Source organism: Babjeviella inositovora (assembly GCF_001661335.1).
Source record: "Babjeviella inositovora NRRL Y-12698 unplaced genomic scaffold BABINscaffold_8, whole genome shotgun sequence".
In the NCBI taxonomy this organism is placed as follows: Eukaryota; Fungi; Ascomycota; class Pichiomycetes; order Serinales; genus Babjeviella; species Babjeviella inositovora.
The window spans coordinates 316,879-343,945 of record NW_017566845.1 but is presented as its reverse complement, the minus strand read 5'-3'; the positions used below and the strand labels follow the sequence as shown (position 1 = coordinate 343,945).

The following is a 27,067-nucleotide window of genomic DNA, read 5'->3' as shown; positions in this document are numbered from 1 at the left end:
CGGGCCGGTCCAGTCAAACTGATTCAGTACTATCCTTGCATTCTTTTCAAGAACTAAATATATTGCTAATCCTCGTTGTACTATCGCATTGGACCACATCGGGGAAAGCCGACCGCGCTGTCTCGGACTTTCGGAGTCGTAGAACCTGCATGAAAGGTGTCAGCCTGACTGACATGACAAACTCGGTGACAACGATCCCAGTTTCCGGTAAAATAAGGTTAGTCATCTAGGTGCAAGCTGTAGCGGGGCCCCTATGCGTTAAAAGTAGAGGTTTTGTGGGACTGATACATGGTAGGCAGGCAATGGAACACATCTCCTTTCCTTCCATGGAATTGATGGTATTTATCGTTATCACGAAATGCCTCAGCGAAAAATGGTTTATTAAAAGTCTACTCTTTCTGGCGAACTATATCACTCTACTCTATTAGCAAGGGCAGTTGCATGTTGAAGCTGCCCTATACACTTTCAGGCCCTTTCCCTATCTGGATCTCCGATAATACGCACCTCTCCTTTTATAACGGTTAGCGCCAAACCAACGTTTATGCCCCTCGCCGGAATAACCCGAGTCCACCCCCAATTTAGCAGCTTATTATAACCCCTCACCAAGTCTCTTTCAATGCTTAGACATACGCAAAGATTGGCCATACATCATTCACACAGCTTACAATCTGCCTCATCTCGATCACGTGCCGTCTTCCCGGCAGCCACCTCACGTGCTTTTGCTCGAAAAAGTTCGACGCGCTTCGATCTGTTACGTTACAAAAAAAAAATGAGACGCCGAGATCCATCAAAACCGAACGCCACCACTTCCTCCACTAACAATGTCTGTGCAGATTTTCAACGACCAAGCGACCGAAGAAAGAGCGGAAAACGCCCGTCTCTCGTCCTTTGTGGGTGCGATTGCCGTGGGTGACCTTGTCAAGACCACCTTGGGGCCTAAGGGTATGGACAAGTTGTTGACCAGCGCGTCCAGCAATGAATCCATGGTCACAAACGACGGTGCCACTATCTTAAAATCTATTCCATTTGACAATCCCGCGGCCAAGGTCCTCGTGAACATCTCCAAGGTTCAGGACGATGAGGTGGGCGACGGTACCACCTCCGTGACCGTTTTGGCGGCTGAGTTGTTGAGAGAGGCTGAGAAGTTAATTGACGCCAAGATTCATCCCCAGACGATCATCGAAGGTTACCGGATCGCCTCAAAGGCTGCGCTTGACGCTTTGGACAGGGTTGCCGTGGACAACTCCGGCGACCCGGCTGCCTTCAGAAAGGACTTGATCAACATCGCCAGAACCACTTTATCCTCCAAGATTTTGTCGCAGGACAAGGAGTATTTTTCTAAATTGGCAGTGGACGCCATTCTCCGCTTGAAGGGCTCAACCAACTTGGAGCACATCCAAATCATCAAGAAGTCTGGGGGCAAGTTAGCGGACTCCTTTTTGGATGAGGGGTTCATTTTGAACAAGCGTTTCGGTGTCAACCAGCCAAAGCGCCTCGAAAAGGCCAGAATCTTGATTGCCAACACCTCTATGGATACCGACAAGGTCAAGATCTTTGGTGCCAAGTTCAAGGTCGATTCCACCTCCAAGTTGGCCGAGTTAGAGAAGGCCGAAAAGGACAAGATGCGCGCCAAGGTTGAAAAGATCTCCAAGTTCGGCATCAACGTCTTTATCAACAGACAATTAATTTACGACTACCCGGAACAGCTCTTTACCGACGCCAAGATTAACACCATCGAGCATGCGGACTTTGACGGGATCGAGAGATTGGCCCTTGTCACCGGCGGTGAGGTCGCCTCCACCTTTGATGAGCCATCAATGGTCAAGTTGGGTTTCTGCGACGTTATCGAAGAAGTCATCATCGGCGAAGACATTATGACCAAGTTCTCCGGTGTCGCCGCCGGTGAGGCCTGCACCATTGTTTTGAGAGGTGCCACCGAGCAAGTCTTGGACGAGGCCGAGAGATCTTTGCACGATGCGTTGTCCGTGTTGTCGCAGACCACGCGTGAGACCAGAACCACCCTCGGTGGTGGCTGTGCCGAAATGATCATGTCCAAGGCTGTGGACACCGCTGCACAGAACCAGGAGGGCAAGAAGTCCTTGGCCGTGGAGGCCTTTGCCAGAGCGTTGAGACAGTTGCCAACCATCTTGGCCGACAATGCCGGGTTTGATTCGTCGGAGTTGGTCACCAAATTGAGATCCTCGATCTACAATGGGATGTTGACCTCCGGGTTGGACTTGAACAATGGTGTGATTGCCGATATGAGAGAGTTGGGGATTGTCGAGTCGTACAAATTGAAGAACGCGGTGGTGAGTTCTGCGTCCGAGGCTGCAGAGGTTTTGTTGAGAGTGGACAACATTATCAGAGCCAAGCCAAGAACCGCTGATAGAAACATGCGCTAAAGAGCATTTATGGGTAAAGGTCTGTCAGCGATAAACGGCCGAAGGTCAGTTTATGTGTATAGTATAATTAATATAACTCTAGGGTCCTATTTGAGTATTAACCGGTCAAATGTCCGTTTAAGTAATTTCTTGGGTTATAATTGAGGGAATCAAATTTTATGCTGCTCCAGATCAGAGAATTTAATTTCATCATCATTGTCCAATGCCTCGTTCATATCTTGCCTGGTGTCCTACCATATAACCCATCTAAATGTATCAAACCATTACTAAATGCTTCACACCCGCCGAACGAATAAACCCTATGGAGTCACTTTATCCCCAACATATACCCCAATCGGGAAGTCGACCCCACGTGACGTGTACTGCTGCCGCAGCCAATGGAAATCTGAGAATATTTGCTTTTCTACCAAGCGTACAGGCCTACTAAAAAAGTCAACCACAGGAACAACATGCTAAGTGTGTCGCCATCTCCAGCAATATGATTTCCGCCAGATCCGTTCAAAGAACCGCGTTCCAAGTCGCCAAAAGCGTGCGCGTGTTGGCCAATGCCAGACACTTCTCCGCTGCCCGCGTGACGAAGCAGGAGGAGCTCGTCGACGTGAGATCCTTGCCAAGAGCCGACCCGGGTGAACTCCACGCTGCGATTGTCAACCCAGCAGACAGATACAGAGAGCAGTCCGAAGAGTTACACAAGTTCGGGCGCTACATTACTGCGTGCTTGCCTAAGTTTGTCCAGCAGTTTTCCGTGTGGAAGGACGAGATTATTATCTACGTCGCGCCGTCTGCACTCATCCCAACCATGAAGTTCTTGAAGAATCACACGGCTACCCAGTTCAAGGCGTGCATGGACGTTACAGGTGCCGACTACCCGTCCAGAACTAACAGATTCGACGTGGTGTACAACATGTTGTCGCACAGATACAACTCTAGAATCAGAGTCAAGACCTACGCATCTGAATTGTCCACAGTGCCATCCGTAGTTCCGTTGTTTGAGGGTACCAACTGGTTTGAGCGTGAGGCGTACGACATGTTCGGAATCTTCTTTGAGGGCCACCCAGACTTGAGAAGAATCATGACCGACTACGGGTTCCAGGGCCACCCATTGAGAAAGGACTTCCCAACCACTGGATATACCGAGGTCAGATACGACGAAGAAAAGCACAGAATCGTCTACGAGCCGTTGGAGTTGACCCAGGCGTTCAGAAACTTCTCTGTCGGCTCCTCCGTCTGGGAACAGGTTGGCCCAGGCAGAGACGACACCCCAGAGTCCTTCAAGTTGCCTACCCCGGAACCTGAGCCAACCCCAGAGCCTGAGTCAGCTCAGGGCGCGCCAAAGAAATAAAAAGACTCCCGGTAGATGGCATATGCATTTTCTTCAGGGGTGGTATAATTGCCCCGTTTTATTATATTATTTATTAGTTAACAACGCTCGGCTCGAAAGCCGAGCTGGTGTAAGCAGTAGCTAAGGGGCTAAACTGGAGACCAGCCTGATAGAGATTGAGCATTTGAGCTCTCCAAATGCTAAAGGCAGCATTACATTTTATCGTGCTTGCAAAAGTCACACGTTAAGGAATGTCATAATCCGGCTGATTATTGGTATATGGAAAGGATACAGTTATTTCCAATCAGGCTATATCAGAAAGATCCAGCTATATTTAATTTCTAGTCATGCCTATGAAGGCTTACTGTTGGCTGTCCGATCTTCACAAGACGTCCTCATGCTAGGATCGGCAATAGGTCCTCATTTCGTTGATGTTACTATTAATTCACCCCCTCGTCCTACTCCGCTTTCGTCAACCAAATCTCCAGCTTCGATTCTTGCAACCAGTATGTAAGAGATTGCCTACGATGGAAACTGGCATTATCAACACACCGTACCATAACCTAGCTCCACAGTCTGCTGCCTTTGACTTAGCTCACCCCTCGCTCGCTTCGTTCCACTACACCCTTTCTCTCGGTTGTTGAATTATAATTGACATTTCTAAAGAATCGGCGTGTCAAAGCGAGCGACACTATGTTCACTTCACCTCGTTCCGCTCACTTGCAATCTGCAGCTGCAACATTGCCAATTCAGCCTTTTTGCTCGCCATCACCGCCTCCAACGATTGCACCTGCTCGGCAATCAACGTAATATCATCTTCGGGCCCGGCCCAGCCTGCGGGTGCGCGCGCCTGCGCCAGCAACTGAGCCTCCTTGTACGCCAAAAGCTGCGTAAACTCGTGCTTCGCCACGGCTAGCAGCGAGTCACCACTTGTCTCCGGCGCGGCCTCGGCCTTTGCGATCACCGCCTCTAGGTCTGCTAACTCGCGGCGCAAATGGACCTCCTCCCAGTCCGTATCTTTTGTAGCGGAAAAGTCAGTTCCAGTATTGCTCCTGGACGTAGACCCACCGACTCGGGACGCATAGCTATCGGCAAAAGACTGCTTTGTCCGTGAGACATTCGCCTGGTGCGATGTTAAGCTGTAGTCCGGAACCTCCTTGGAAAACGTCGCGCGTAACGATGCGGGCACGCCGCGCGGCACGCGTCTGCCGCGCTGGCGCTGGCTCAAAATGTGCAAGAAAACAAGCGCCTGGTCCTTGTCTATCGTCTCAAACTGCTTCGGGTTCACAAGGTTCCAGGCTGAGGACACATCGGTCTGCGGAACGTTCGGTAAAGTGTGGTAGAAGTCGGTCCAGGCAGCGAAACGGATTCGCCCGAGATGATCCGTGGCGGAATTGTAGATGGTCTCGTACGTGGCCTTGTCAGTAGGCGAGATGTACCAATCGAAATCGTCAGATAAAGCCCCTAATTCATCATCGTCGTCGGAAGAAGCGGCGTAGACCGGCTGGTGGTTGAGGGCACGGTTCGCTTGGATGAGATGGGACTTTGACGCTGGAATCAACCAATCTGGGAGATATTCTGGTAAATCGGACATGGTGCCATTGATCACGTCAAAGATCAAGCGCATTGCGATGCAAAACTCTTCAAAATCTAGCTCCCCGTCGCTGTCGATGTCCGAGAGGTCCCAGATTCGCCCCAACTGCGCGTCGGCGAGGCGAGAGTTCTTCAACACCGGCGATACCTTTTCGCCGCTCAACTTCCCATCCGTCGGCTGCAAGCCGCTGAAAATCTCCCAGTACTTTTTGATTTCCCACTCCTCAAGTTTAGGCGCCATTATGTGTGGGGAGGTGATGGTGGTAGAAGGGGAGATAACGTCGCTGGCAGTTATAAGTACCCCAGGCACCGTCTGGACTTCGCCCGAGCGATATCCCCTGGCCTGGGCACGACCGGGATATACAGGACAACCGTGTTTTGGAGATGGACAGCCATTTAATAATCTAGTACATTACTGATAAACACAATTTAACGGTTAATATATTTTACCAACTGGGTACCCCTTGTTTTATATCGGCATTGGGTATGGCTGCAAGTCTACAATAAGTGAAACAATGTCTTGAATATACGTCAAAAAGAAAGTAGGGTTCGCGCCTCAATGTTGTCACCAAATCGATGTACTCGAATGGTCTCAGGAATGAAGGATAAGGTTAAGCTGCTAAAATTTTAACCGAGTGGTATGGTGGGAGTCTCATCGGAACTAAATGTGCTTGCCGAGAATGTACTCGGATACTTATTACGCATAGTTTATGATGATGCGTCTATCCTTCCCCCCCCCCCTCAAATACTTGGTTAGAATCGGGATGTGTGTAGTGTGTGTATATGGTCAATTAGGTTTTAATTGGTGTACAGTGCGGACCCTTGAATAGTCGGTCATTCTCATTAATGTGGTGAGTGTAGATTAATGTAAATGAAACCATTTATTCGGTCCTCTGAGCACTGACTGCTATTTTTTGATCAGTACGTGCATTCACCTCCGTGTTTCCTCAAGTGCCTTCATGTAGAATCAGATTCTTGGTCAACTTTTATAATACAATTTTCATCCGTACTTTTATTGAAAAACAAGTATATTACACGGTATTAGCACTGTTGTCCCTATTTCTGGGCTCTTCTTCTGACCCCTTCCGACGTCTCAAGAATCCTTCTGGAAAGGGTTTGACTATCAAATCCCTCAGCGCTCTCGACGCCTTCCTTGTTTGCCACCTCAATGGCCCAGGTTTCATTGACAATGCCGCAGAACTTGAAAGTACCGTTTAAGTATGACGCCATTTCAGCCACTGGGGCGAAATTGAGCGATGTCAACTCATCTCGCAACGCGGTGTCGAAGTTGTAGACGTTGTCGACGATGAGGAAAGCAGCGGTGTCCTTCTTTCCATTGGCCTCATACATCTTTCTGGCGTGCAAAATAGCCCATTCTAGCAAATCGCTGTACATTCCACTTGGAATGTAAATCTTGCGGACCCCCAAGCCGGTCACCTTAACTACGTAGGCCCCAGCCCTAAGCTTGAGGGTATCGCCTCTCTGCACCGGCTGCAAGGAAATGGTAGCAATTGGGGTGTCCCTATAACTGATGACAAAGGTATCCTGGCCCTTGGCAATCTGTTTGAGGGTATCTCTGTCCTTAGTGTTAAGAGGTAACTGGGCAAACTTCTCTAAATCCGTACCAAAGACGTGTTTATGGTTCTTTTCCAAGCTGGTGGCATGCTCGCCAAGCGAGAAAGACAGGAATGAAAGTGCCACAAAACAACCAGAAATAACGAAGCAAAAGGTGAAGAAAATGGTAAAAAACTCCACTTGGAAGATGTACGAGGCGTCACTATAGCGGATGTTGTCGAGGTAATTCTGCCCCACACCAGCGACGGAGACGAGAGCCAACGTGACGGTAACGGCTGCTACCCAAACCTTGAGCTGCCAAAAAAGGTACCGGTTGGCCTTGGATTTGATCTGGTTGAAACGGTCAATGTTCAAGTTCAAAACGGCAGAAGCCAAGTCTGGGGTCAACACGGAAGAGGCAATGACGGCCTTCTTAGAGACATCGATGGGCTTGTCCAAGCTAGCGTCTTTTTGCACGGCCATAGTATTGATTAGTATGGATATTAGTATCAGGACGTGAAAGTGTTTTACGAAACTTGAAAAAGTGGCAAAGGCGATTATTCAATTTAAATACTGGCGATGGCCGATGACCTGGGGTGAAAAGTTACTTCCTGCATATATTCTTCAATGCAGGATTTTCCTATCACGTTACCGCTTTGGGAAAGCCTCCACGTGGGGCTAATTAGCACTATAAGTAACTTTCAAGGACCCTCCTAGGGAAACATTTTAAGATGCAAGAGATGTCAAAAGTGCTTAACGTAGATTCCGGTGAAAAAACTATACCTTCTTTCGCTGTTTTGATCTTTGAAGAGTGTTGTAGAGAGTCGTCTAGACAAGATATGAATACAATGAAGTACTATACTATATTATCACGTGACATAAACTAACTACAACTGGTTCTGGGAAGCTTCATTAAATGAAAGGTATAATGGATGAAAGACTGTAGTCCTAGCTGACTCAATATATAATAATCTAAGACTTATCATAAGTTTTGTGTGTTATCCATTTCATTACATATGGGTGGAATTAAAATTAATATGTATAACATTCTTTTATGTACGATAAAGGTTTATTAGTTTTTTATTTATATTTTAAAGATTTCTTCCGTGTATAATCTTTTCATATAAATAAAATATTTCCCGTTCTAACAATTTATTCATCAATAGCAAATACACAGCAAATTGAAACTAAACATCGGTGTATATCCCCTCGTCTAGCTACGCTAAACTCATAGACTTGTAGGCTTTTACTTTCTCTTTTTGGCAGCCGACTTGGCCTTCTTGTTCTTACTCGCGGCACTACTGTCGCTTCTCTTTTTCTTAGCGGCCTCAAGCTGCTCCTTAGTCTTTGGAATCACGGAAAAGAAACCATCCAACCTTCCCTGGACTCCGCCCTTCAAACCCTTCTTTAACTTTTCAATCCCAGCCTTGATGCGCTCTTCGCTGAAGCCGTTGCGCTGAACCATGTACTCAATCAACTTCTCTTCATTCGGTTCGCTCCACTTCAACTCAATCTCCGAAGCATCTTTCACTTCAGGGTTCAAAAATAACTCTCTCGCTTGCTTGTACGGCCAGTCTTCCGGAACCACGTACTTGGACTTTGGGTTAGACTCGATGGCCTCCACAATAGCCTCAAGAGAGCCATGCTCCTTGATCAACTTCAAGGCGGTGACGGGGCCGACCCCACGGATGGTCTCGCAGTAATCGCAGCCCAACAAGATACATAAATCCACAAACATCGCTCTGTCCATGCCCAACTCTTCCGCAACCGTCTCGTACTTGATTTCGTTGATAGGCAACTTGCGCGCCTCCGAAAAGGTCAAGTTGCGGAGCAAGTATGGGGTTTCAAAGCAAAGCGTATCCATATCCTCAGAGGCAGCGGCAAACACCTTTCCGGCCTTTGCTAGCGCAGCACACTGAGCCTCAGCTTCACATGGCGCTTCCACGTATGGAATCCCCATCAAGCTCAAAAGGTGTTTTGCCTCGTCGTTCTGCTCCTTGGTGACTCTTACCAACCGTCTCTCAAACTTGCCCACCTCCTCGAGAGTTCCTGCCTCCTTCAACTCCTCTATCTGTTTCGACGCGTGCTCACGCTTCGCGGTTCTCTTCTCAAGCTCCCCCCCCTTCATCAGGGGCGGCTTCCCGTCAAACACGTAGCACGGCTTGATCCCATTGTCGACCATCCGCAATGTTCGGTAGAACATCCCCATCAAGTGCGACGTCGTTTGACCGTCTTCATTCGTTAACTGTTGCCCGTCCTGTTGTCTCACGGCGATAAGGAACTGGTAAAGACACATCGAGCTGTAAGTTAGTATGGTCCTGAGGAAACAAGGAGCTCTGATACTTACGCATCCTGGAGGTTAGTAACGAACAATTGAATCCATAGAGAGAATAGGACAGCATGTTAGTTCAATCTCGGAACGGTAATGTTTACGTACAATCGCAACCTTTCTACCAAAGAAGGATTTGATTTCCGCTGCTCTGATAGCGGTCGGAGCGTTATCCGCGATCAATCTGTTAAGACCTGGGGGAGGGAATTAGTAATCGGTCAGGGAAGTTCTCGGTCTTAAACATACCCTTGATACCCATTTTTGTGTTGGTGTAAGCCGTTGAGCAGAGTAGTGATTGAAAGTAGAGAAAAGTTTTCAATGCCTTTAAGGCGCGTCGCGACGCGTCAAATTTTGGTTGATGTTTTTCCTGCACGCGACGACGCGCTATAACTATTGATTGGGCGATGTCTCTCCGGGGACACCATCAGATCTGTTATTAAACTGCCACACAAAGGACAAATCATATAAACTCTTACGGGAAATCCTGAAAAACTGGTAACGGAATTGATTGTACCTATGAGTAGGATACCATAAAAGCTGCGACTCGGTATACCGCTAGCCTCCCAGGCGAAACTCATATATAGGTATCCCATTAAGGCACGAAAAGCGTGCACTAACATTCATTTTCCAGCAATTAAAGTTCACATACTCTATAGAGCATTAGAGTGGCCCCCGTTTACCCCGCCATTGTGATGTGAACAAACCAATTGCTACTACACGTGCATACGTACAAGGGAGTGTAATATTTACCTAATCATTACTATAAGCAAACTATTGGGCATTTACCCGGCAATTCACCATTTGCCGTAAACGATCAAATGCCCCTGTGATCCCATATCTTCGATGCCCCTATCAAATGACTATCCCCATGTCTGCTAATATCAGTCTTCCTATCTGGCTTCAACGTTGTTATGGTCGGTCCTCTCCAACTAAATTCCCCTGTTCCGTATGTTTTTCGTCGTGGATCGGCAGCCTAAGCCCAGTTTCGCCCCTGGCCGGAAAGCCTCGGCTGCACTACATACCGGTCCTGTGTGTCATGCGAATGGTCTGAAAAACTCGCATATAAAACATCTACAGTTCCCACAAGAACCTATCAGCAGACAGCTACACGCTACAATGGTTTCCCACAAATCTGCAACACCAAGAGTTATCTTTTCGCGTCATGGACAAACCGAATGGTCCAAGTCTGGCCAACACACCTCTGTCACCGACATCCCGCTCACCGAGTTCGGGATCAGACAGATGACGGCGACGGGGAAGGCGTTGATTGGAGAATCACCTTTGCAGCTCATCAAGCCAGCTCATTTGACCACGGTGATCTGTTCCCCACGTTTGCGCGCGCAACAGACGGTTGAGTTGTTAACGAAGTCGTTGACAGCCGAGCAGAAGCGCTACACCATCGAGATCAATGAAGACATCAGAGAGTGGGACTATGGTGACTATGAAGGGTTGTTGAAGAGAGAAATCCAAGCCTCACGCTCCGAGCGTGGCTTAGGCGATAACTGGCTGATTTGGAGAGATGGCTGTGAAAACGGAGAGACCTACGAACAGGCAACCGTGCGGATTGACAGACTCATTGCCAAGATCCGTGTCATTCACCAGAAGGCGTTTGACGAAGACATGCCTTGTGATGTACTTGTTGTTGGTCACGGGCACATTTTGAGGTGTCTTGCTGCAAGATGGTGTGGCTGGCAGATCAACCAGGACCCGAAGTTCGTATTGGATGCCGGTGGTGTGGGGGTGTTGAGCTACCAGCACCATTGTATTGACGAACCGGCCTTGTATTTGACCGGAGCGTTTGTGGTTCCACCAGATGAGATGTGTGAGAACTAGTAGAGAAGAGGTATTTATAGAGCAGCGAAAGTGTATGAAGCCGGAACGTGCATTGGAGAGCTTGGTGGAAGTAAAGTCTTTGAGTTGCTAAGGATCCTTCACTAAGGTTTTATACATTATCAAATATCCTAGAAGAAACATGATTGTGCTCGCGAAGCATAGAAGAGTAATGACGAGATCTCTGTGATTTCTACATACCAGTGCGGTTCGCCTGAAGCACCAAACAGAAATGTCTCTGGTTCAAAGTACACACGAGTCTATGTTACAATCTAATTGATTATTGAAGCTTACGTTAATATCCACCACGTTGCTGGTTTATGCGTCAGACAACTTAATCGCGGAAGTTATGAAAATCTCGTATCTAAGGAGCTGATCATATTGCCAATCCTTATAGTTCTATAACAAGTATACCGGCTAACCGTAGACAGGGAATACTACATTATCATTACACTCGCAGCGACACCATTAACATTAGATTAAGACACGAAACGTGCTCCTTTTGGTCTAGCTTCGGAGTTGACTAAGCAACTCGCTCTGCTCAAAACTGAGCATCCGGCGACCTCTTGCAGGTGAATTGTTCCCACCGCTGCTTTCACTCTGGTTCACACATCCAAACGGCCACTTTTTGGCAATGGTCTCACCAAACAGACCATCGTCGTCATCCTCCGACGGAAGCCGGTCTCTAAACGGAGAGACGGACGAAAGTGGCGATACAATGTGGTGGCGCGGAAGGTGCTCCAGGCCTTCGAGTACCGGACGACCACTGCTGAACCTGACGCCATTGCTCACCCTACGCTCAGCCCATGACTGGAGGTCCTCATCGTTTTCTAACGACAAGTCGCGTATCACCACCGGTGAGTCTATCGGCGACCCAAACGACACAAACTGCGAGTGCTCCTCTTCATATTCGTCATCCGAGGGGATGGGCGTGGAGAATTGCGGGACCACATCGAGCGGAGGCGTGGATTGGACAGACTCTATGTCAGTCTTGTGGCTCGACGACTTTTTGAGTTCTCCCAGATGCTGTTTCCTGTGGCCCTTTCCCTTTTTCTTCATAGCTCCGGTTCCAATGTATACGACGTTGTCATACGGTGCATTGCTGGGGCAGTGGCTCGTGATGTGGGATGCGGCTCTACGTTCACGGGCCAGGCTTTTACGACCCAAGGGGTGCCTTGCAATGACCTCAGTCCGGATTTTGGCGAGCGAGCTTGAGAAGGAATTGCGGAGATTTGTCACGTGGACCTGGAATGTGGCTTTGGGTGTCTCCATCGGTACCACACTTTCTTCGACTGGGACGCTCTTGGTAGGGTCCATCCGGATCAGGTATAAATCGTAGCCCCCATCGCAGCACCCGTCACTTTGGTTCTCGTCCAAGCGCGACCAGCTCAAGGCAAACACGCCCAGAACCACAAACAACACGCCCACGAAAATGGCAAAGAGGAGCCACCAGCCGTGCTGGCGCTTCCCAAACAACAACTCGTTCAACTGATCATAGAAGATAAGCCCGTTGAGGATGTTGACCAAGTTGTAGTTGCAGAAAATCAACGGGTAATAGATGGATGTGGAGATCTTTTTGAGGCCCATGTTCATGGCTACCAACTGAGACACGGCGAACGTTAGAAAGAACAACGCAAAGATCCATGTGACAAGGTACTGGCGGTTAAAAATGATGTGGAAGAAGTTGTGCTGCACAAAGATGGCGTTGGTGATGATCTCCACCGAGTTCTTGGCAAAGAGGAGCGAGTACGCCGAGAGGATTCCTGAAACCATGCCGTAGACCAAGCCCTGCTTGAAGTTGATGCGCTCGATCAGTGTGTTGTCGTTCTGGCGGGGTCGGCTCAGATACAACTCGATGCCGGTGGCGTGAGAGTAGAGCAAGCGGCGCTTCTGGCGGTGGAGCGCGTAGACCCAGTATAGAAGCACCGTCACGGTGAGCATGCTGAAGGCAAACCAGTAGACGAATTGCCGGCGCGCAAAGAGCTCCCAGAGCCGCGCAATGTCCAATGCGTCCAGGGGGTCGGTACCCACGCCGTACTGGAGGCTGACCTTACCCCCGAAGACGGCGATGACCAAAGCGCCAAAGCTGACGAGCACGGTGCCCGCGAGTGTGAGCGAGTTGAACGGCTCTTTGAGGATCATGGATGCGAAGATGGCGTTGAACACGAGCCCGATGGCCTGCAACGGTGAGAGTATGATGAGTGGCAACGTGGTGATCTGGATGGTGGAGCCGAGGATGTTGGAGAGGAGAAAGAGCACAATCCCCAAGCGCCAGAGGTTCTTTTTGTAAGTGACGGTGTTCGCCGGGAGATCGAAGCTATCATCGCCGTCGTCGCTGCTGGGGTGCTTTCGCAAGAGCGGTGTCTGTGTCTGGTCTAAGAGGTGCGACTTGCGCTGGAATGTGAGGCCGATAGACTGTGCAGCGGATGATATGATTGCAACCGCCACGCCTATAAAGATGGTTAGAGGTTTTGAGGGCATGATCTAGGGCGTGGAGGGGTAGTGGTGAGTAATGAGGGATTGGGAACACTGACAGTAACGGAGTTGGCAGCTCTAATGCAAACTAGAAAAACGGAGTGAAAGAAGGAAGTGCCTCTAGAGAGAAATCTTCTATGGATATAATCGATTATTAGTCCATTCCCTGAGGGTTTAGTTGTATCAAGTGAAAGCGTTGCTGAAGGGGATTGCCAAGGAAAGAGCAAGGAGGGGTGGCAAAACGGATAGTGAAGGAATAGCAAAGTGAACTAACAGACAATCAAGAGTTAGCGCTTAGGAGTTGGGCAAAAATTTTATCAAACTAAGAACGGAACTGAAAGCATAGGAATGCAAGCAGGTGGCCCTATCTTACCCTGTGTTGAGTGTGAGCGAACGTTTATTCCTGTATCACGTGCCACTGCGTATCAGCAAACAGGTTCAGGCATGTTGAGCAGGTCGGGTGTGGACACGTCTCTTTAGGCAGGTGGCTGCGCCTACAGAATGGAGAGTGATATGCTTGCTGGCGATACCCGGTTAGCCAATATTTTCGTTGGGCTGGGGTCTTTGTGGTTTCGAAACTGGCAATCATTTTACCAAGGATTTAACACAACAATAATGGCTCAAATTTGCCGATAAAGAGTCATGCTAGAGTTATATAACATCAAATAATGAGCGTTCTAGGTGGACATTATCTATCTTTCCCGTCGGTTAGCACGGTTGATAGCATTGGTACTAATAATAGAAAGGAGGCCCTGCCACCACAACAAGGTAATAATTTCGATATAAATATGAGCCGTCGACCGAATAGTCTGGAAAGCCTTCTGCCGGGGTTGGCATCGGAAATGGGACATCACTAAAGGTTGGATAATCCTCATGGTTCCAGACTGGGGGATTACCTAAAAAAAGTCAGGTCGTACCCGGATTCGAACCGGGGTTTATTGGATCAGAACCAACAGTGATAACCACTACACTATACAACCTGTATTAGATGCAAAACAAAAGCTAGTGCTATATCTAATCATGTATCATAGTTTGTTAGGTTTGTGTATCCATTTCAAAAAATGTCATGTACGTTATCGTAGAATGTAGTGGAAGAATTATCGATGGAAAACTACCCAGGCATGCATAAACCAGTGGTACCCATAGGAATCTAAATGTCTTGAGTTCAGCTATTTTACGTAGACAAACCAAAAGGTTTCTATATTCAGAGTACTATCACTTATACAACAATGTAGAATAATACAAGAGGAGATTGGAAGGATAACAACAGTCCTTCCAGATAGTTCTGTAAATTCTTACCTTTCCAAAGCGTATATATATATATATACTCAATATAAAAAACAAGAACAAAAAGCACAAATAAACCATACTGTGAAAGCCCAGCTGCGCTAAAATTCGTATGGACAATGTAAGACTAATCAAAACCTATCTCTGGAGTTATAAAACTCTGATTTAAGCCCGGCTTTGGCTAGACCTATTTGTTAATCCACTGCTTAACCCCCTCCAAGCCACCCTGCGCCTTGTCATGCGCGACATCCAACCCCTCCTTGGTCTGGTCCACCGCGTCATTCGCGCCGGTCCAGAATGCCTGGTTGGCCTTCTCGGTAAACTGCTTCGCCTGTGCCTGAGCGTGTTCGAACCCCTTCTGGGCCTGCTCGTAGTTTCTCTGCGCCTTCTGCTGCAACTCAGTATCCACAGACCTCCCAAACTGGTACCACCTCTTGTGGGTGCTATCGAGCTCCTTCTTCGCAGTTGCCAACTCGTTGCGCGCATACAGCACCGCCTCTTCAGCCGACTCCTTATTGGTGAACGCCCACTTCCAGATCTTTCCGGTTGCGGTATCATTCTTCTGGAACACCTCTTCATATTCCTCCTCCGCAAGTGCGGCTGCAGTTTCGCCCCAACCGTGGAGCGCCTGCGCGGTCTGCGCGGCTAAACGCTCCTCCTTGATGTCAGTGACAGAAGCAGATCCAATGTAGTCTTTGCTGAGTCTCTGGGTCTCTTTAGCAATCCCAGTGGCGTTTTCCCTGACAGCCTCGGTCGCCTTCTCAGCGCCGCTCTTTAAGTAGGAGAGGCCGTCACCCGCACGTGACACCAACTGGCGCGTGTACGGCTCAATGGAGCGCGCCGCGTGGTCAAACTTGCGCTGTGCCTCGTCCAACTTCTGCTGCGCGGCTGCCTCCGCCTCCTTCGTGCTCGAGAACCACGAGTTGGTCAGCTTCTTGAACTCCTTCTGGGCAGCTTCCAACTCACTCCGTGCCTCCGCAAGCGCCGCCTCCGCGTTGCTCTTGGCCTCCGCGAGTTTATCGGCGCTCCAGTTCAAGATCTTGCCGTTCGCGTCGCGCGTCACGGCACCGTGGTCGTTTGCCAGCTCCTCACTCGCGTAGGTGGCCAAGTCACCCCAGCCACGCACCGCGTTAGCCACTGCCGCGGCAGTTTTTGCTTCGGTGTTTACCACAGCACGATCGCTCGCGGACGCACCGAGCCATGTTTTCTTAGTCTCGGCCACAGAGTCTGCGGCATCCGACACGGTGTTCACAATTGAGTCCCTCGCGCTGACAACACCGCTGACAGCCGCGTCAGTGGTGTCAGCCACCGTGTCCTTGGCGCCGATTACAGTGTTCTTGATGGACTGGAGGGCATTTTCGGTAGAGATACCGATATCGTTGACTGCATCAATATACTTGTCGGAAACCTGCAAGAGCGGGCTCTTGGAGACATCGAGGCGGGCGAGAACCAACTGGCGCTCCTCCGCGCTTGCATTCGCGACCTCGTCGTACTTGCGACCATAGCGCGCGCGGAGACGCGCCTTTTCTTCGGTCGTGGCGTGTGACAACGCGTGCACGAGCTCGTTGTACTTGTCGCGCGTCCACTCCGTCACGTCCTCAGCGGCAGAGTTAACGTTGCCGCGGATGTCGCGTACAGCCGTGTTTAAGTTGCCCTTAAGGTCGTGCTTGGCCGCCTCGAGGTTGTTCTGGAGGTCGTACTTGGCCGATTGAAGCTCGTTTTTGGCGGTGTTCAAGCCGTCCAGCGCCTTACTGGCCGCAGTGTCTGCGCTGTTACGCAATTGCTGAGAAAGCGGCGTGCCGTAGAGGGCGCGCTGCTGGTTGGTGTCGTAGACGTAGTACGCAGCGCCGGCAATGGCTGCTCCGCCTAGGATGTATCTGGTGGCGCTCATGGTGGTGGTGTAGAGATAATGGGTGATGGAAATCAATGTGGATGGAGTCTGGTGTACGTGGCAGTGGGGTGGTGCGAAGTTTTTATACCGAGGGGGGTTGCTTGTATATGATTGCTATCGAGGTGCGCATGGAATGCAGCAAGTGTGGATTGCTACAGGAGAACTCGCAGTCAGATCTGGGGCTAGGCGAAACTAATACCACCTACGTTCAAACTGATTATAGCTTCATAATTACCGTGAGATTCTTTTATCACCGGGGTATTTATGTGGAATATGGCGAAGATACTTTAGTAAGGCGTGCTAATTGCTAGAAGAGCAACGTGACATCCAGATGTGGGGTAACGAACATGTAATGCTACGAGGCTAGGGAAAAACAAAACCACATTGAGTTATGCCAAAATTTCAGTGGATAATCCAATCCCGTCCTACGCTTTCGGACAGGCTGGTTTATACGTTTCAAACAGTTAAAAAGCGTGTGTCACATTCTCGAATTTTCCACGGCCCTCGCTGGGGTCGTCTCAACCTGCAGCACGGCCGGCCCCGCCAATGTTGCTATTGCATCACATGCGAGATTCCCTGCAGGACTTAGGATCTCGAAGAATTCTCGAAGGGGTCTCTGTGCGGCTGGGCAAGCCCATGGTGAAATTATAGAATGTGGCCACTGAAATAGTTGCGCGCGGTGTAAATATACAGAGAAAGCTGTTATACAGGGTGTATCAGTTCATGGTACTGGATGGGTCATTCGGAAAAGGGTATTAGAAGACTGAGTGAGCTACGCTCTGAACCAGTTGAGGTTAGGCATCAGGTTACTAATCCCAAAGGTTTTTGAACCAGAGATTTTCCTCAGGTGAAGCAACAGAGAGTTTATAAATTTAGTCACTAGTGGCACCTTTTTGAGCCGTGCGTGTTACAGTCGAGAGTGAAATAGCTAGAGCATACTAAGGTTACCCTCTGCAAAGTTCTCAGCGGATCCAGGTCCTTTTTTAATCTCCAAGATACTGTCTATGAGAGAAGTTTGTGTGTGGCACTTGATAAAACTATTCACACGGCTTGGGGCGACTCTCGACTATTAGGTGAGATATATCTGGTAAAGGCAAATTAGAAGGAAGATCAAGATCAGAATGTGAACCTCTCGAAAACTCTAGATAAGCGGTTGTAGATGTGTCGGTGAAATATTCCTTTAGTTCTGGTTTATTCAGGCGAGTATAGTATTTATTATCGATGTCCGAGACTTTAGTGTTTCATAGAAATGTAACTGGCACCTAAATGCTAGGCGGCCAATGCCTCTTGCACCAGTATACGCGGAGAAATTTAGCGTTCTAACTATGCTAAAACTATTGCTATCGGCGCACCTAGGGGGTAATTACAGCGGGGTAGTTGCTTTAAACAAAATAACGATGCTAGTGCAAGTATTTCTATTGGTATGGACTCAACACCAAATATAGGTTTATTTTTGACCCCATCGCTTTTGCCACACACTTTCCGTAACGCGTCTGCCACGTGACCAGCTGACGCGCCGCATTCACATTAACCTCTTCTCCTAAAGCCCGTTCGCACCGCCCAACACCAATAACACCCACAAGTTGTCCTACTTTTCATAATTTTGGCATTCTGGACTACTGAAATATCATCTTTAGACCCCTCACCCATATCTCAGTCCTTCTTCCTACCCTCTCCTAACCCGTCTTTTATGCTAAATGCAGGACATTTTCAGATCAGTGGAAAAAATCAAAACAAACGCCAGAGAACGGCTCGTTTTGCGATGGTACCTGGGCGCCTTATAAATTAACCCCTCACGGCTCTTACTCTGTGCGTTCTCCTCCTTTCGCTCACTATTTTCAATGTCTGATTTTGAAGTGTCTGATGTTTCAGAATTCGAGGCCGACTCTGGCTCCGATTTCGAAATGGAACCAGTGCCAAAAAAGGCCAAAAAGTCCGCCACCACCTCGCCGCCGGCGAATAAAGTGTCCCCTAAGGCTAAGAAAGCTAAAACCAATAGTGCCTCCGTCTCAAAGTCCACTACTCCTGCTGGTAACGCTTCTGACCAGTACCAAAAGCTCTCGCAGTTGGAGCACATCCTCAAGCGCCCGGATACCTATGTCGGGTCCGTGGAGGCCACGCTGATGGAGATGTGGATCTACGACGAGGAAACCGAATCGATGGTGGAGAAAACGGTCACCATTGTTCCTGGCCTCTACAAAATCTTTGACGAAATCCTCGTCAACGCAGCCGACAACAAGATCCGAGACCCCTCGATGAAATCCATTTCCGTCACCATCGACCCCGAATCCAACACTATCGAGGTCAAGAACGACGGGAGGGGGATCCCGGTCCAGATCCACGACAAGGAGCACGTGTACATCCCCGAGTTGATCTTTGGCACGCTCCTCACCTCCTCCAACTACGACGACGACCAGAAGAAGGTCACCGGTGGGCGTAACGGGTACGGTGCCAAGTTGTGTAACATCTTCTCCACCGATTTTACCGTCGAAACCAACGACCTGGCTTCCGGCCTGCTCTACACCCAGACCTGGCGCAACAACATGAGCGATGTGGGCAAGCCCAAAATCCGCGCGATGAAGAAAGGTCCGGAGTACACCAAGATCACGTTCCGCCCCGACTTGGCCAAGTTTGGCATGGAGAAGCTCGACAATGACATCCTCGGGGTGATGCGCCGCCGTGTCTACGACTTGTGTGGTTCCGTCCGCGATATTTCCGTCAACCTAAACGGTAAGCGCTTGAAGATCCGCAACTTCAAGCAGTACGTGGAGATGTACGTGCGTGCACTCGAGGAAAAGAAACCCAAGGCGGAAGATAGTGAGGATGTGTCGGTGCCGCCACCGATTAAGCCCACCATCGTGCATGAGGTGTTCAACGAACGATGGGAGGTGGCGTTTGCGCTCTCGTCCTCGTCGTTCAACCAGGTCTCTTTTGTCAACTCCATTGCCACCACCTCCGGGGGGACTCATGTCAACTACATCTCCGACCAGATCATCAACAAGTTGATCGCACACGTGAAAGCCAAGAAGAAGAAGGCCATCATCAAGCCGTTCCAGGTCAAGAACAACATCTTCCTCTTTGTCAACTGCCTCGTCGAGAACCCGTCCTTCACCTCCCAGACCAAAGAGCAGTTAACCACGCGTCCGGCGCAATACGGGGGCAAGATCGAGATCACCGACGACTTTATCAAAAAGATCCTCCGCACCGGGATCCTCGATGCAATCCTCGAAACCGTCAATGCCAATGAAGACAAGGCGTTGAACAAGACCGATGGGTCCAAGAAACGCCGGATTACGAGTCACGTAATGTTGGAGGACGCCAACAAGGCTGGGACCAAGGAGGGGTACAAGTGTACGCTTATCCTCACCGAGGGTAACTCTGCTTTGTCGCTTGCAGTAGCCGGTTTAGCGGTTGTTGGGCGTGACTACTACGGGTGTTTCCCGCTCCGCGGTAAGCTCCTCAATGTCCGTGAAGCGAGTGCGGACCAAATCATGAAGAACGCCGAGATCGAGGCGATCAAGAAGATCATGGGGTTGCAACACCGGAAACGGTACGACGCGTCCACCGTCAAGGACCTCCGTTACGGCCACATCATGATCATGACCGATCAGGATCATGATGGGTCGCACATTAAGGGGTTGATCATCAACTTCTTAGAAACCTCCTTCCCGGGTCTTCTCGAGGTGCCCGGCTTCCTCGTCGAGTTCATCACTCCGATCATCAAGGTTACCGTTTCCCGAGGCAACACCAAGGAGATCATTCCCTTCTACACCATGCCAGAGTACGAGACATGGCGCGATACCCACGGCACCAGCTGCACCTGGAAGCAGAAGTACTACAAGGGTTTGGGAACGTCCAAGCCCACAGAAGGTAGAGAATACTTTAAAGATCTTGACAGACATCTCAAGACGTTCCACGCGCTTCAGATGGGTGACTCTGATCTTATTGATTTGGCATTCTCGAAGAAGAAGGCTGACGACCGTAAGGAGTGGTTGAGAGGGTTCCAGCCGGGAACCTTCCTCGACAACGACATTAAGGAGATCCCGATCAGTGATTTCATCAACAAAGAGTTGATTTTGTTCTCCATGGCTGACAACGTCCGTTCCATTCCATCGGTGCTCGATGGGTTCAAGCCCGGCCAACGCAAGATCTTGTACGGGTGCTTCAAGCGTAAGTTAAAGCTGGAAATCAAAGTGTCGCAGTTGGTGGGCTACATCTCCGAACACACCGGCTACCACCACGGTGAAGCGTCGCTTTTCCTGACGATTGTGGGTCTTGCCCAGGACTTTGTTGGAAGTAACAACCTCTTCTTGTTGAAACCGAACGGTTGTTTCGGTACGAGAAACATGGGTGGTAAGGATGCCTCGGCCGCAAGATACATTTTTACCGAGTTGTCGAAGATCACCCGCAAAGTCTTCAACCCGTTGGACGAGGCTTTGTACAACTACGTACAGGACGACGAACAGACGGTCGAGCCGGAGTGGTACCTTCCAGTGGTGCCGATGTTGTTGGTGAATGGGGCGGAAGGTATCGGTACTGGGTGGAGTACCAATATCCCACCGTTCAACCCTGTTGATATCATCAAGAACATCCGGAATCTCATGGTTGGAAAGGAAATGGAGGAGATGGTGCCGTGGTTCCGGGGCTGGAACGGTGGTATCCAAAAGATTGCTCTGGACAAGTACCGTGTTACCGGTAGAGTCGAAAAGGTGGACGATAACACCGTGGAGATTACCGAACTCCCGGCAAAGATGTGGACAGTCACCATGAAGGAGTTCTTGTTGAAGGGTCTTGGGGGTGATGACAAGGCTAAGCCCTGGATTAAGGACATGACCGAGCAGCACGGCGTGGGGATCAAGTTTGTGGTCACATTGACCGACGAGGAAATGCGCAAGGCAGAGGCGGTCGGGTTGTACGAGCGTTTCAAGTTAGTCGGGTCCGTTAGTTTGAGTAACATGGTTGCTTTTGATCCGTCTGGCCGCATCAAGAAGTATGACTCGGTACTCGACATGGTCTCCGACTTCTACTTTGTGCGCTTGGAGTTCTACCACAAGCGTAAGGAATACCTTACTGACCAGTTGCGCAACCAGTTGATTAAATTGTCGTCGCAAGCGCGTTTTGTGAAGATGATTATTGACAGGGAGTTTACCGTGGCCAACAGAAAGCGTGCCGATCTTGTGGCGGAGCTACAGGAAAAGAGTTTCCCGAGATTCGGAAAGGACGGGGTGCCGATTACGGCCAAAATCGAGGTGGTGGAAATTACCCGAGCCGAGACACGGGAAGAAGATGCGTCTCCGGAGGGGGAAGGGGCAGAGAATGCTACGGGCGACGCTGTCCACAGTCCTACCTCTATCTACCAACAGTATGACTACCTTTTGTCTATGGCAATCTGGTCCTTGACCAGAGAGAGATACGAAAAGTTATTGGAACAGGTCGATGCCAAGCAGACAGAGTTGACTGAGCTTTTGAAGTTGAGTCCAAAGGACCTCTGGAACCGTGATTTGGACGATTTCTCCGCCGCCTGGGACGAGTTCCTCTCCATGGACTTGATCAACCGTACCAACATCGTCCCAGATGCCGATGGGAAGAAGAAAACTAGCAAGCGTCCTAAGGCCAAAAAGGAGAATGGTGTGAAAGAAGAACCTGCTGCAAAGAAGAAAAAGACCGGATCTCCTCCGGCAAAGAAGGGAGCGGTCGGGAAGCAGCAGACATTGCCGATAAAGGCGAAGACTCCGGAGCCGGAATTTCAGAGTGTTTTCGGCGGAAAGAACGGATTGTTCAAGAAGGAAGGATCTGACAGTTTCGCCGATTTAACGGTGGATGACATATTCGACAGCATTCCTTCCAGCAGCAGCAAGAAGATGGAGAGCTTCTACGACGACTTTGTGGAAACCAGTGCTAAGACTAGTGCGGTCAAACCAAGACCTAAGGCCGCGGCTTTAGATTCGGATGATGGCATCGAGGTGGTGAAGCCTAAGGCGGCACCTAAGAAAACTGCCCCTAAGAAGGCTGTCAAGCCAAAGTCCAGGTCTGAAACCCCTTCCGCTCTTGATGAATTGGAGTTGTCTGATATCTCTGCTCCGTCATCGCCGCAGCCAGCCCGACAAAGAACGAGCCGTCGCCCCGCTACCGCGGTGAAAAAGTCTTATGTGTTGAGCGACCTAAGCGACAATTCTGATTCGTATGACGAGGAGGATGACGATGAGGAGTTCGGCAGCGAGTAGCTTGTTATTTTTGTTTAATCTACGTGTATTGCTATGGAGACCTAGGGAACAACTTAGTCGAGCCACAACCTGTGGCCGGAACATAAAATCCTCTTAGGCAGCGGAATCACAAATGAACTGCTTGCTGTATCTAAAGTGTACTTACTTACTGGTATCGTCAAGAGCCATGGTTTGGGAGTCCTCTTCGGGTGAGGGGCTTAGACGCAGAAACTGGCCAAACCAATCCAGACTCTTTCTATCCTTCGAGGGAAAGGACAGGTTATAAAAGATACGCGGCAAGCACCGACGAAGTTTCGGTATGATGTATGCATACCTGAGCTACGACACTGGTTTCAATAATTGGTGAAGCATCAATACTTTAAGGTTGGAAATCGTAGACATATTCGGCCTTGTCCTGTGAAGTTTAGCTCTGAGCCCCTATAACGCGTCGAGACTGCACAGAGCCAATGCCTAAATCATGCATACCCCTCGTTCTCGGGTTTTCTAGAGGCTCGGATTTGTCATCGCCAAGGTGTTGCAATTCTCACTTTCCCCGGACAACCCATATTATTCTGAGACACGAATTACAATTTACGGCAGCGTTCATTTTCAAACACATCAAATCAATTTACGATGGGTTCTGTCCGCGACAACTTTAAAACCAAATCTGGCGATCCCTTAACTATCGGTGTCGGCTCCGGTACCAAATGGCAATGGCTTAAGAAGGCCAGATCCGAAGACGAGAAGGATCAGTTAGTAGAGCCACTTGTGACTACTATCTTGAGTGCCTTGGAGCAGGGTTTCAACCATGTTGACACCGCCGAGATGTACACCACTCACGAGGAGGTTGGTGAGGCGTTGAGAAGAGCTGGCTACCTCACCGATGAAAAAGCCCGTGAGAAGGTCTGGATCACTGACAAGTACTATCCAGGCGGTTTCTTCACCCAGCCTCCTTTCACAGAGAGTACTACTGCCTCCATTGACGTTGCCTTGCAGAAGATTGGCACCAACTACCTCGACTTGTACTTGTTGCACACCCCGTTCTTCGACCCTACCAAGACCAGTACTGGGTTGGCCATCAAGGACATCTGGCAGCAGATGGAGCAAGCAGTGAGAGACGGCAAGGTCAGATATATCGGTGTGTCCAACTTTGCCGCTTCCCACATTGAGGAAATCCTTTCTTATTCCACCATCAAGCCCGTGGTTAACCAGATCGAGTTCCATCCATTCTTACAGGAACAATCACCAGGTATTGCCGCTTTCTGTGCTAAGAATGACATCTTGATTGAGACCTACAGCCCCCTTGCCCCACTCTTCCGTGATGACTCTGGTAAATTGAACGAGACTTTAGATAAGATTGGTGCAAAGTACCAGAAGAATAACGCACAGGTGTTGCTCAGGTACGTTATGGAGAAGGGTCACCTTCCAATCACCACCTCCTCTAAGGCTGAGAGATTTAAGGAAGCCATGGAAATTCATTCCTTTGAATTATCCAAGGAGGATGTCGCTTTGATTTCCGAGGAGGGTGCCAAGCACCACTTCAGGGCGTTCTTCGCCGATGAGTTTGCCCCATACTACGTTTGATTGTTGTGGCGGATGGGTTTTATCAAATAATACAGTTTTAGAGATAGCGACATGTCTGAGGACGAAACATATTAGACGAATAAACATATCCAAGGATGGAACGTACTTGTAGGTGGGGTTCAGCAAAGCACCCAACTCGGGGCACGGCAAAGGTTCGGCCCCCTGTAGTGTATATCAGTGAACCCCACTTCCCGATGACCTAGAACCGTGAGAATGGTTTCGTACTCATATCAAAATCAATTCCAAGACACGGACAAACTTGGAAGGCAGCCTGTAGCTGACATCAGAAGACATGTTGTTATACACAAATTTGGTGGGGTGACAATGAGTCATTGATAAACAAGTTTGCTTGAAGTATCCGCACCCCGCATTCGTCAACCTTAATCCCAGCGGGTAACGGTGAGCGGCACGGTAGCGGGAAGTTGTGGGGGCACGACGAAAGCTTAAGGGTTAAATCTCGGTGTGTCCGGACCAATGCTGATCTGCGAGTCGTCCGCCGGCACGTAACGCGTTAATAAATTGCTGCTAGCTACTCCCATATCAATTCATCAGCATGGCTAGTACAAAATTGCAACCGGCAAGTATTTTCTAAAGCAGCCGAAGCCCATATGATTACCCCCCAATAGGGTGTATTGCGTTGCAGAGTCTGTTAAATAGGATGCTTACAGTATGTATATTCCCCAGCTTTCCGATTGATATATTCCCCTGGCAAAATCGCCAAGTTAGATACCTGAATATAACGGTAACTAAATACGGATATACCATAAGCGGAAAAGTTGTGTTGCCTTCATCCAGAGTCATAACGCAGCGCTCAGGCAATATTCAGTCCGCATCACTAGTCAACCTGGTTTGGGCTTCGATCGCGGGTTCACGTGAACGAGAAAATTATCCTCTGTAGAGGTTTGACGTATGTCGGTCTCCCCATCAAACTTTCACTTTGCACTTGAGGATCAAAGTCTTGCGTCATTACCGCCGGCCTCGTGCAATCCGCAGGTTTCTCGTGCAAGGGTTTGCAGCGAAAATATCTTGTCCGCCATAATCACACGTTGCCGCTATACAGACTCTTTGAATTCACGCAGTGGTTGACTTTAGAAAAGCTGTAACAAAAGGCACGGTTTTAATTCTTAAGCTGTAGTGCGTAGATGTTTACTAGGACAGCGTAGTTAAGATGCCATATGTTTATATGACACTAATACTTCATATGTTCTGGTTATTATGATACCCGACGGTTTCTCCTTGCATCATTGTGTCTGTTTTGGCAACACAACCAAATTTACAGGGGACAAAAAAGAGAGAAATGATAAGGCCTTGTGTACAACCTTCGGAAAGCCTATCCAATCAAATAAGCCGTTGCCACTTTCCCGCCGAGATAGCTCCATGCAAGTACAAGCGATTAGGAATCTAAACCTACTTTGCTGCCCACTTATGATTCGGTGCCATGTTTGAACGTGCCGCGAAAATTCTGCTACTGCTGCGCAATCTGAAAAATACGTGCTTATCGCCCGCATAAGCTCCGAGTTTTTTATGCTGCATGCCCGTGTGACAAGTTGCCGAGGGGTCAAGTGGGGGTTTGACACGTGAAGGAAATCCATCGGGTGACGTCGGCTCCCGGTAGCCCCACTTCACCACATGCGTTTTGCTTAGTAACGGCGGTAAGGCCACTTTTGTTTTTCGCCCCCCCCCCCCCCCCTGCCTGACTCTGCCACAGTTGCTCGGCTAAATTATTGAGTGTGCGCGCGGATGCCGGCCGGAAGTAGAAACCTTACCTAAGCTAACCGTGCAGTTAGAGAGGGGTTTGATTGCGCCCGCTGCCACAAAAGGTTACGGAACAGTTTTTTTTTTTTTTCACATGAGCTAGTTGATCGTGCATGCAGACGCAGGTGAAAAAATCACGTTGGTTGTCGAAATATTTCGTTCCCTACCACAGTACACCGCGGGTACCGTGAAATCATGACCCTCTGAAAATTTATGACATAATCAAAAGACTGTAGCGCCGAAGGCAAATATAAATACTGGTGTATCCCTCTTTCTTCTCTTTTATTTCTGACTTCATTCAAATTTCTCTCTCCTGCACTCCCCTATTCTCTTAAATAACTACATTACAAATAAAATGATCTCCGTCACTACCAGAAGATTCTTGTCCACTTCCAAGAACGTCCAAGCCACCGTGGCTCGCAGCGCTTCTTCCACCTTTGCTGAATACAGAAGCAAACAGACTCAACAGCTGGGCCCTTTGTACTCCTCCAAGACCCAAAATGTCGGTGAGAAGAGCGAGGAATTCAAGCGCTTTGCTGAAATGGCCAGGTCCACTGCTTACAACAGCGAAGGCAAGGCCGCCTCAGTTGAAGCCAGACTTTAAACATCCTTTCAGATAGCATGGTGTAACCAACACAGCTAGGATTGGCCTGTTACTGGTAGCAGTCACCGAGACCGGACTAAGCGATTTGTATGACAGGTTTCATGCATGCCGCACACGAAGATATTTCATATAATAGCACGGACAACATTGGGAAGTCTATATGATACGTATAGCGGGTAACGGAAAAATGGCTCCAGGTTTTAAACTCTGAGAATAAATGAATTTACAGAACAGATTTA

The 27,067-nt window shown here is 49.1% G+C and overlaps 11 protein-coding genes and 1 non-coding gene across 12 annotated transcripts; 6 read left to right on the top strand and 6 right to left on the bottom strand.

Annotated features, from left to right (window-relative positions):
- Positions 1 to 821: 821 nt before the first annotated feature.
- On the top strand, positions 822 to 2,402 carry CCT2 (chaperonin-containing T-complex subunit; the record flags this gene model as incomplete). Its single annotated transcript, XM_019131873.1, has 1 exon — positions 822 to 2,402. The coding sequence occupies one exon, from the start codon at positions 822 to 824 to the stop codon at positions 2,400 to 2,402; it is 1,581 nt and encodes a 526-aa protein (XP_018984406.1).
- Positions 2,403 to 2,874: 472 nt separating this feature from the next.
- Positions 2,875 to 3,773, top strand: ALI1 (Ali1p). The gene has a single exon (XM_019129198.1). The coding sequence runs from the start codon at positions 2,881 to 2,883 to the stop codon at positions 3,742 to 3,744; it is 864 nt and encodes a 287-aa protein (XP_018984405.1). The 5' UTR covers positions 2,875 to 2,880; the 3' UTR covers positions 3,745 to 3,773.
- A 192-nt stretch (positions 3,774 to 3,965) lies between these two features.
- END3 (End3p) lies at positions 3,966 to 5,564 on the bottom strand. The gene has a single exon (XM_019129197.1). The coding sequence runs from the start codon at positions 5,555 to 5,557 to the stop codon at positions 4,421 to 4,423; it is 1,137 nt and encodes a 378-aa protein (XP_018984404.1). The 5' UTR covers positions 5,558 to 5,564; the 3' UTR covers positions 3,966 to 4,420.
- A 752-nt stretch (positions 5,565 to 6,316) lies between these two features.
- On the bottom strand, positions 6,317 to 7,415 carry PHO86 (Pho86p). Its single transcript, XM_019129196.1, has one exon. It carries the CDS (start codon positions 7,351 to 7,353, stop codon positions 6,373 to 6,375), a length of 981 nt encoding a protein of 326 aa, XP_018984403.1. The 5' UTR covers positions 7,354 to 7,415; the 3' UTR covers positions 6,317 to 6,372.
- A 647-nt stretch (positions 7,416 to 8,062) lies between these two features.
- On the bottom strand, positions 8,063 to 9,488 carry BABINDRAFT_162144 (multifunctional nuclease). Its single transcript, XM_019129195.1, has 4 exons — positions 9,446 to 9,488; positions 9,308 to 9,393; positions 9,269 to 9,273; positions 8,063 to 9,170 (listed from the first exon to the last, which is right to left on the bottom strand). The coding sequence occupies exons 1-4, from the start codon at positions 9,456 to 9,458 to the stop codon at positions 8,117 to 8,119; spliced, it is 1,158 nt and encodes a 385-aa protein (XP_018984402.1). The 5' UTR covers positions 9,459 to 9,488; the 3' UTR covers positions 8,063 to 8,116.
- An 806-nt stretch (positions 9,489 to 10,294) lies between these two features.
- Positions 10,295 to 11,317, top strand: BABINDRAFT_162143 (uncharacterized protein). The gene has a single exon (XM_019129194.1). It carries the CDS (start codon positions 10,316 to 10,318, stop codon positions 11,030 to 11,032), a length of 717 nt encoding a protein of 238 aa, XP_018984401.1. The 5' UTR covers positions 10,295 to 10,315; the 3' UTR covers positions 11,033 to 11,317.
- A 94-nt stretch (positions 11,318 to 11,411) lies between these two features.
- BABINDRAFT_162142 (uncharacterized protein) lies at positions 11,412 to 13,831 on the bottom strand. The gene has a single exon (XM_019129193.1). It carries the CDS (start codon positions 13,508 to 13,510, stop codon positions 11,537 to 11,539), a length of 1,974 nt encoding a protein of 657 aa, XP_018984400.1. The 5' UTR covers positions 13,511 to 13,831; the 3' UTR covers positions 11,412 to 11,536.
- A 252-nt stretch (positions 13,832 to 14,083) lies between these two features.
- Positions 14,084 to 14,410, top strand: BABINDRAFT_162141 (uncharacterized protein). Its single transcript, XM_019129192.1, has one exon. It carries the CDS (start codon positions 14,173 to 14,175, stop codon positions 14,359 to 14,361), a length of 189 nt encoding a protein of 62 aa, XP_018984399.1. The 5' UTR covers positions 14,084 to 14,172; the 3' UTR covers positions 14,362 to 14,410.
- Positions 14,411 to 14,412: 2 nt separating this feature from the next.
- BABINDRAFT_t236 lies at positions 14,413 to 14,484 on the bottom strand. Its single transcript has one exon. It is a non-coding gene; the product is annotated as a tRNA-Gln (tRNA).
- A 392-nt stretch (positions 14,485 to 14,876) lies between these two features.
- Positions 14,877 to 17,031, bottom strand: BABINDRAFT_162140 (uncharacterized protein). The gene has a single exon (XM_019129191.1). It carries the CDS (start codon positions 16,680 to 16,682, stop codon positions 14,979 to 14,981), a length of 1,704 nt encoding a protein of 567 aa, XP_018984398.1. The 5' UTR covers positions 16,683 to 17,031; the 3' UTR covers positions 14,877 to 14,978.
- A 1,350-nt stretch (positions 17,032 to 18,381) lies between these two features.
- Positions 18,382 to 23,262, top strand: TOP2 (DNA topoisomerase 2). Its single transcript, XM_019129190.1, has one exon. It carries the CDS (start codon positions 18,524 to 18,526, stop codon positions 22,904 to 22,906), a length of 4,383 nt encoding a protein of 1,460 aa, XP_018984397.1. The 5' UTR covers positions 18,382 to 18,523; the 3' UTR covers positions 22,907 to 23,262.
- Positions 23,263 to 23,518: 256 nt separating this feature from the next.
- Positions 23,519 to 26,828, top strand: BABINDRAFT_8677 (aldo/keto reductase; the record flags this gene model as incomplete). The annotated part of the gene is made up of 2 exons (XM_019132843.1): positions 23,519 to 24,447; positions 26,600 to 26,828. The coding sequence occupies 2 exons, from the start codon at positions 23,519 to 23,521 to the stop codon at positions 26,826 to 26,828; spliced, it is 1,158 nt and encodes a 385-aa protein (XP_018984396.1).
- Between the last annotated feature and the right edge of the window lie 239 nt (positions 26,829 to 27,067).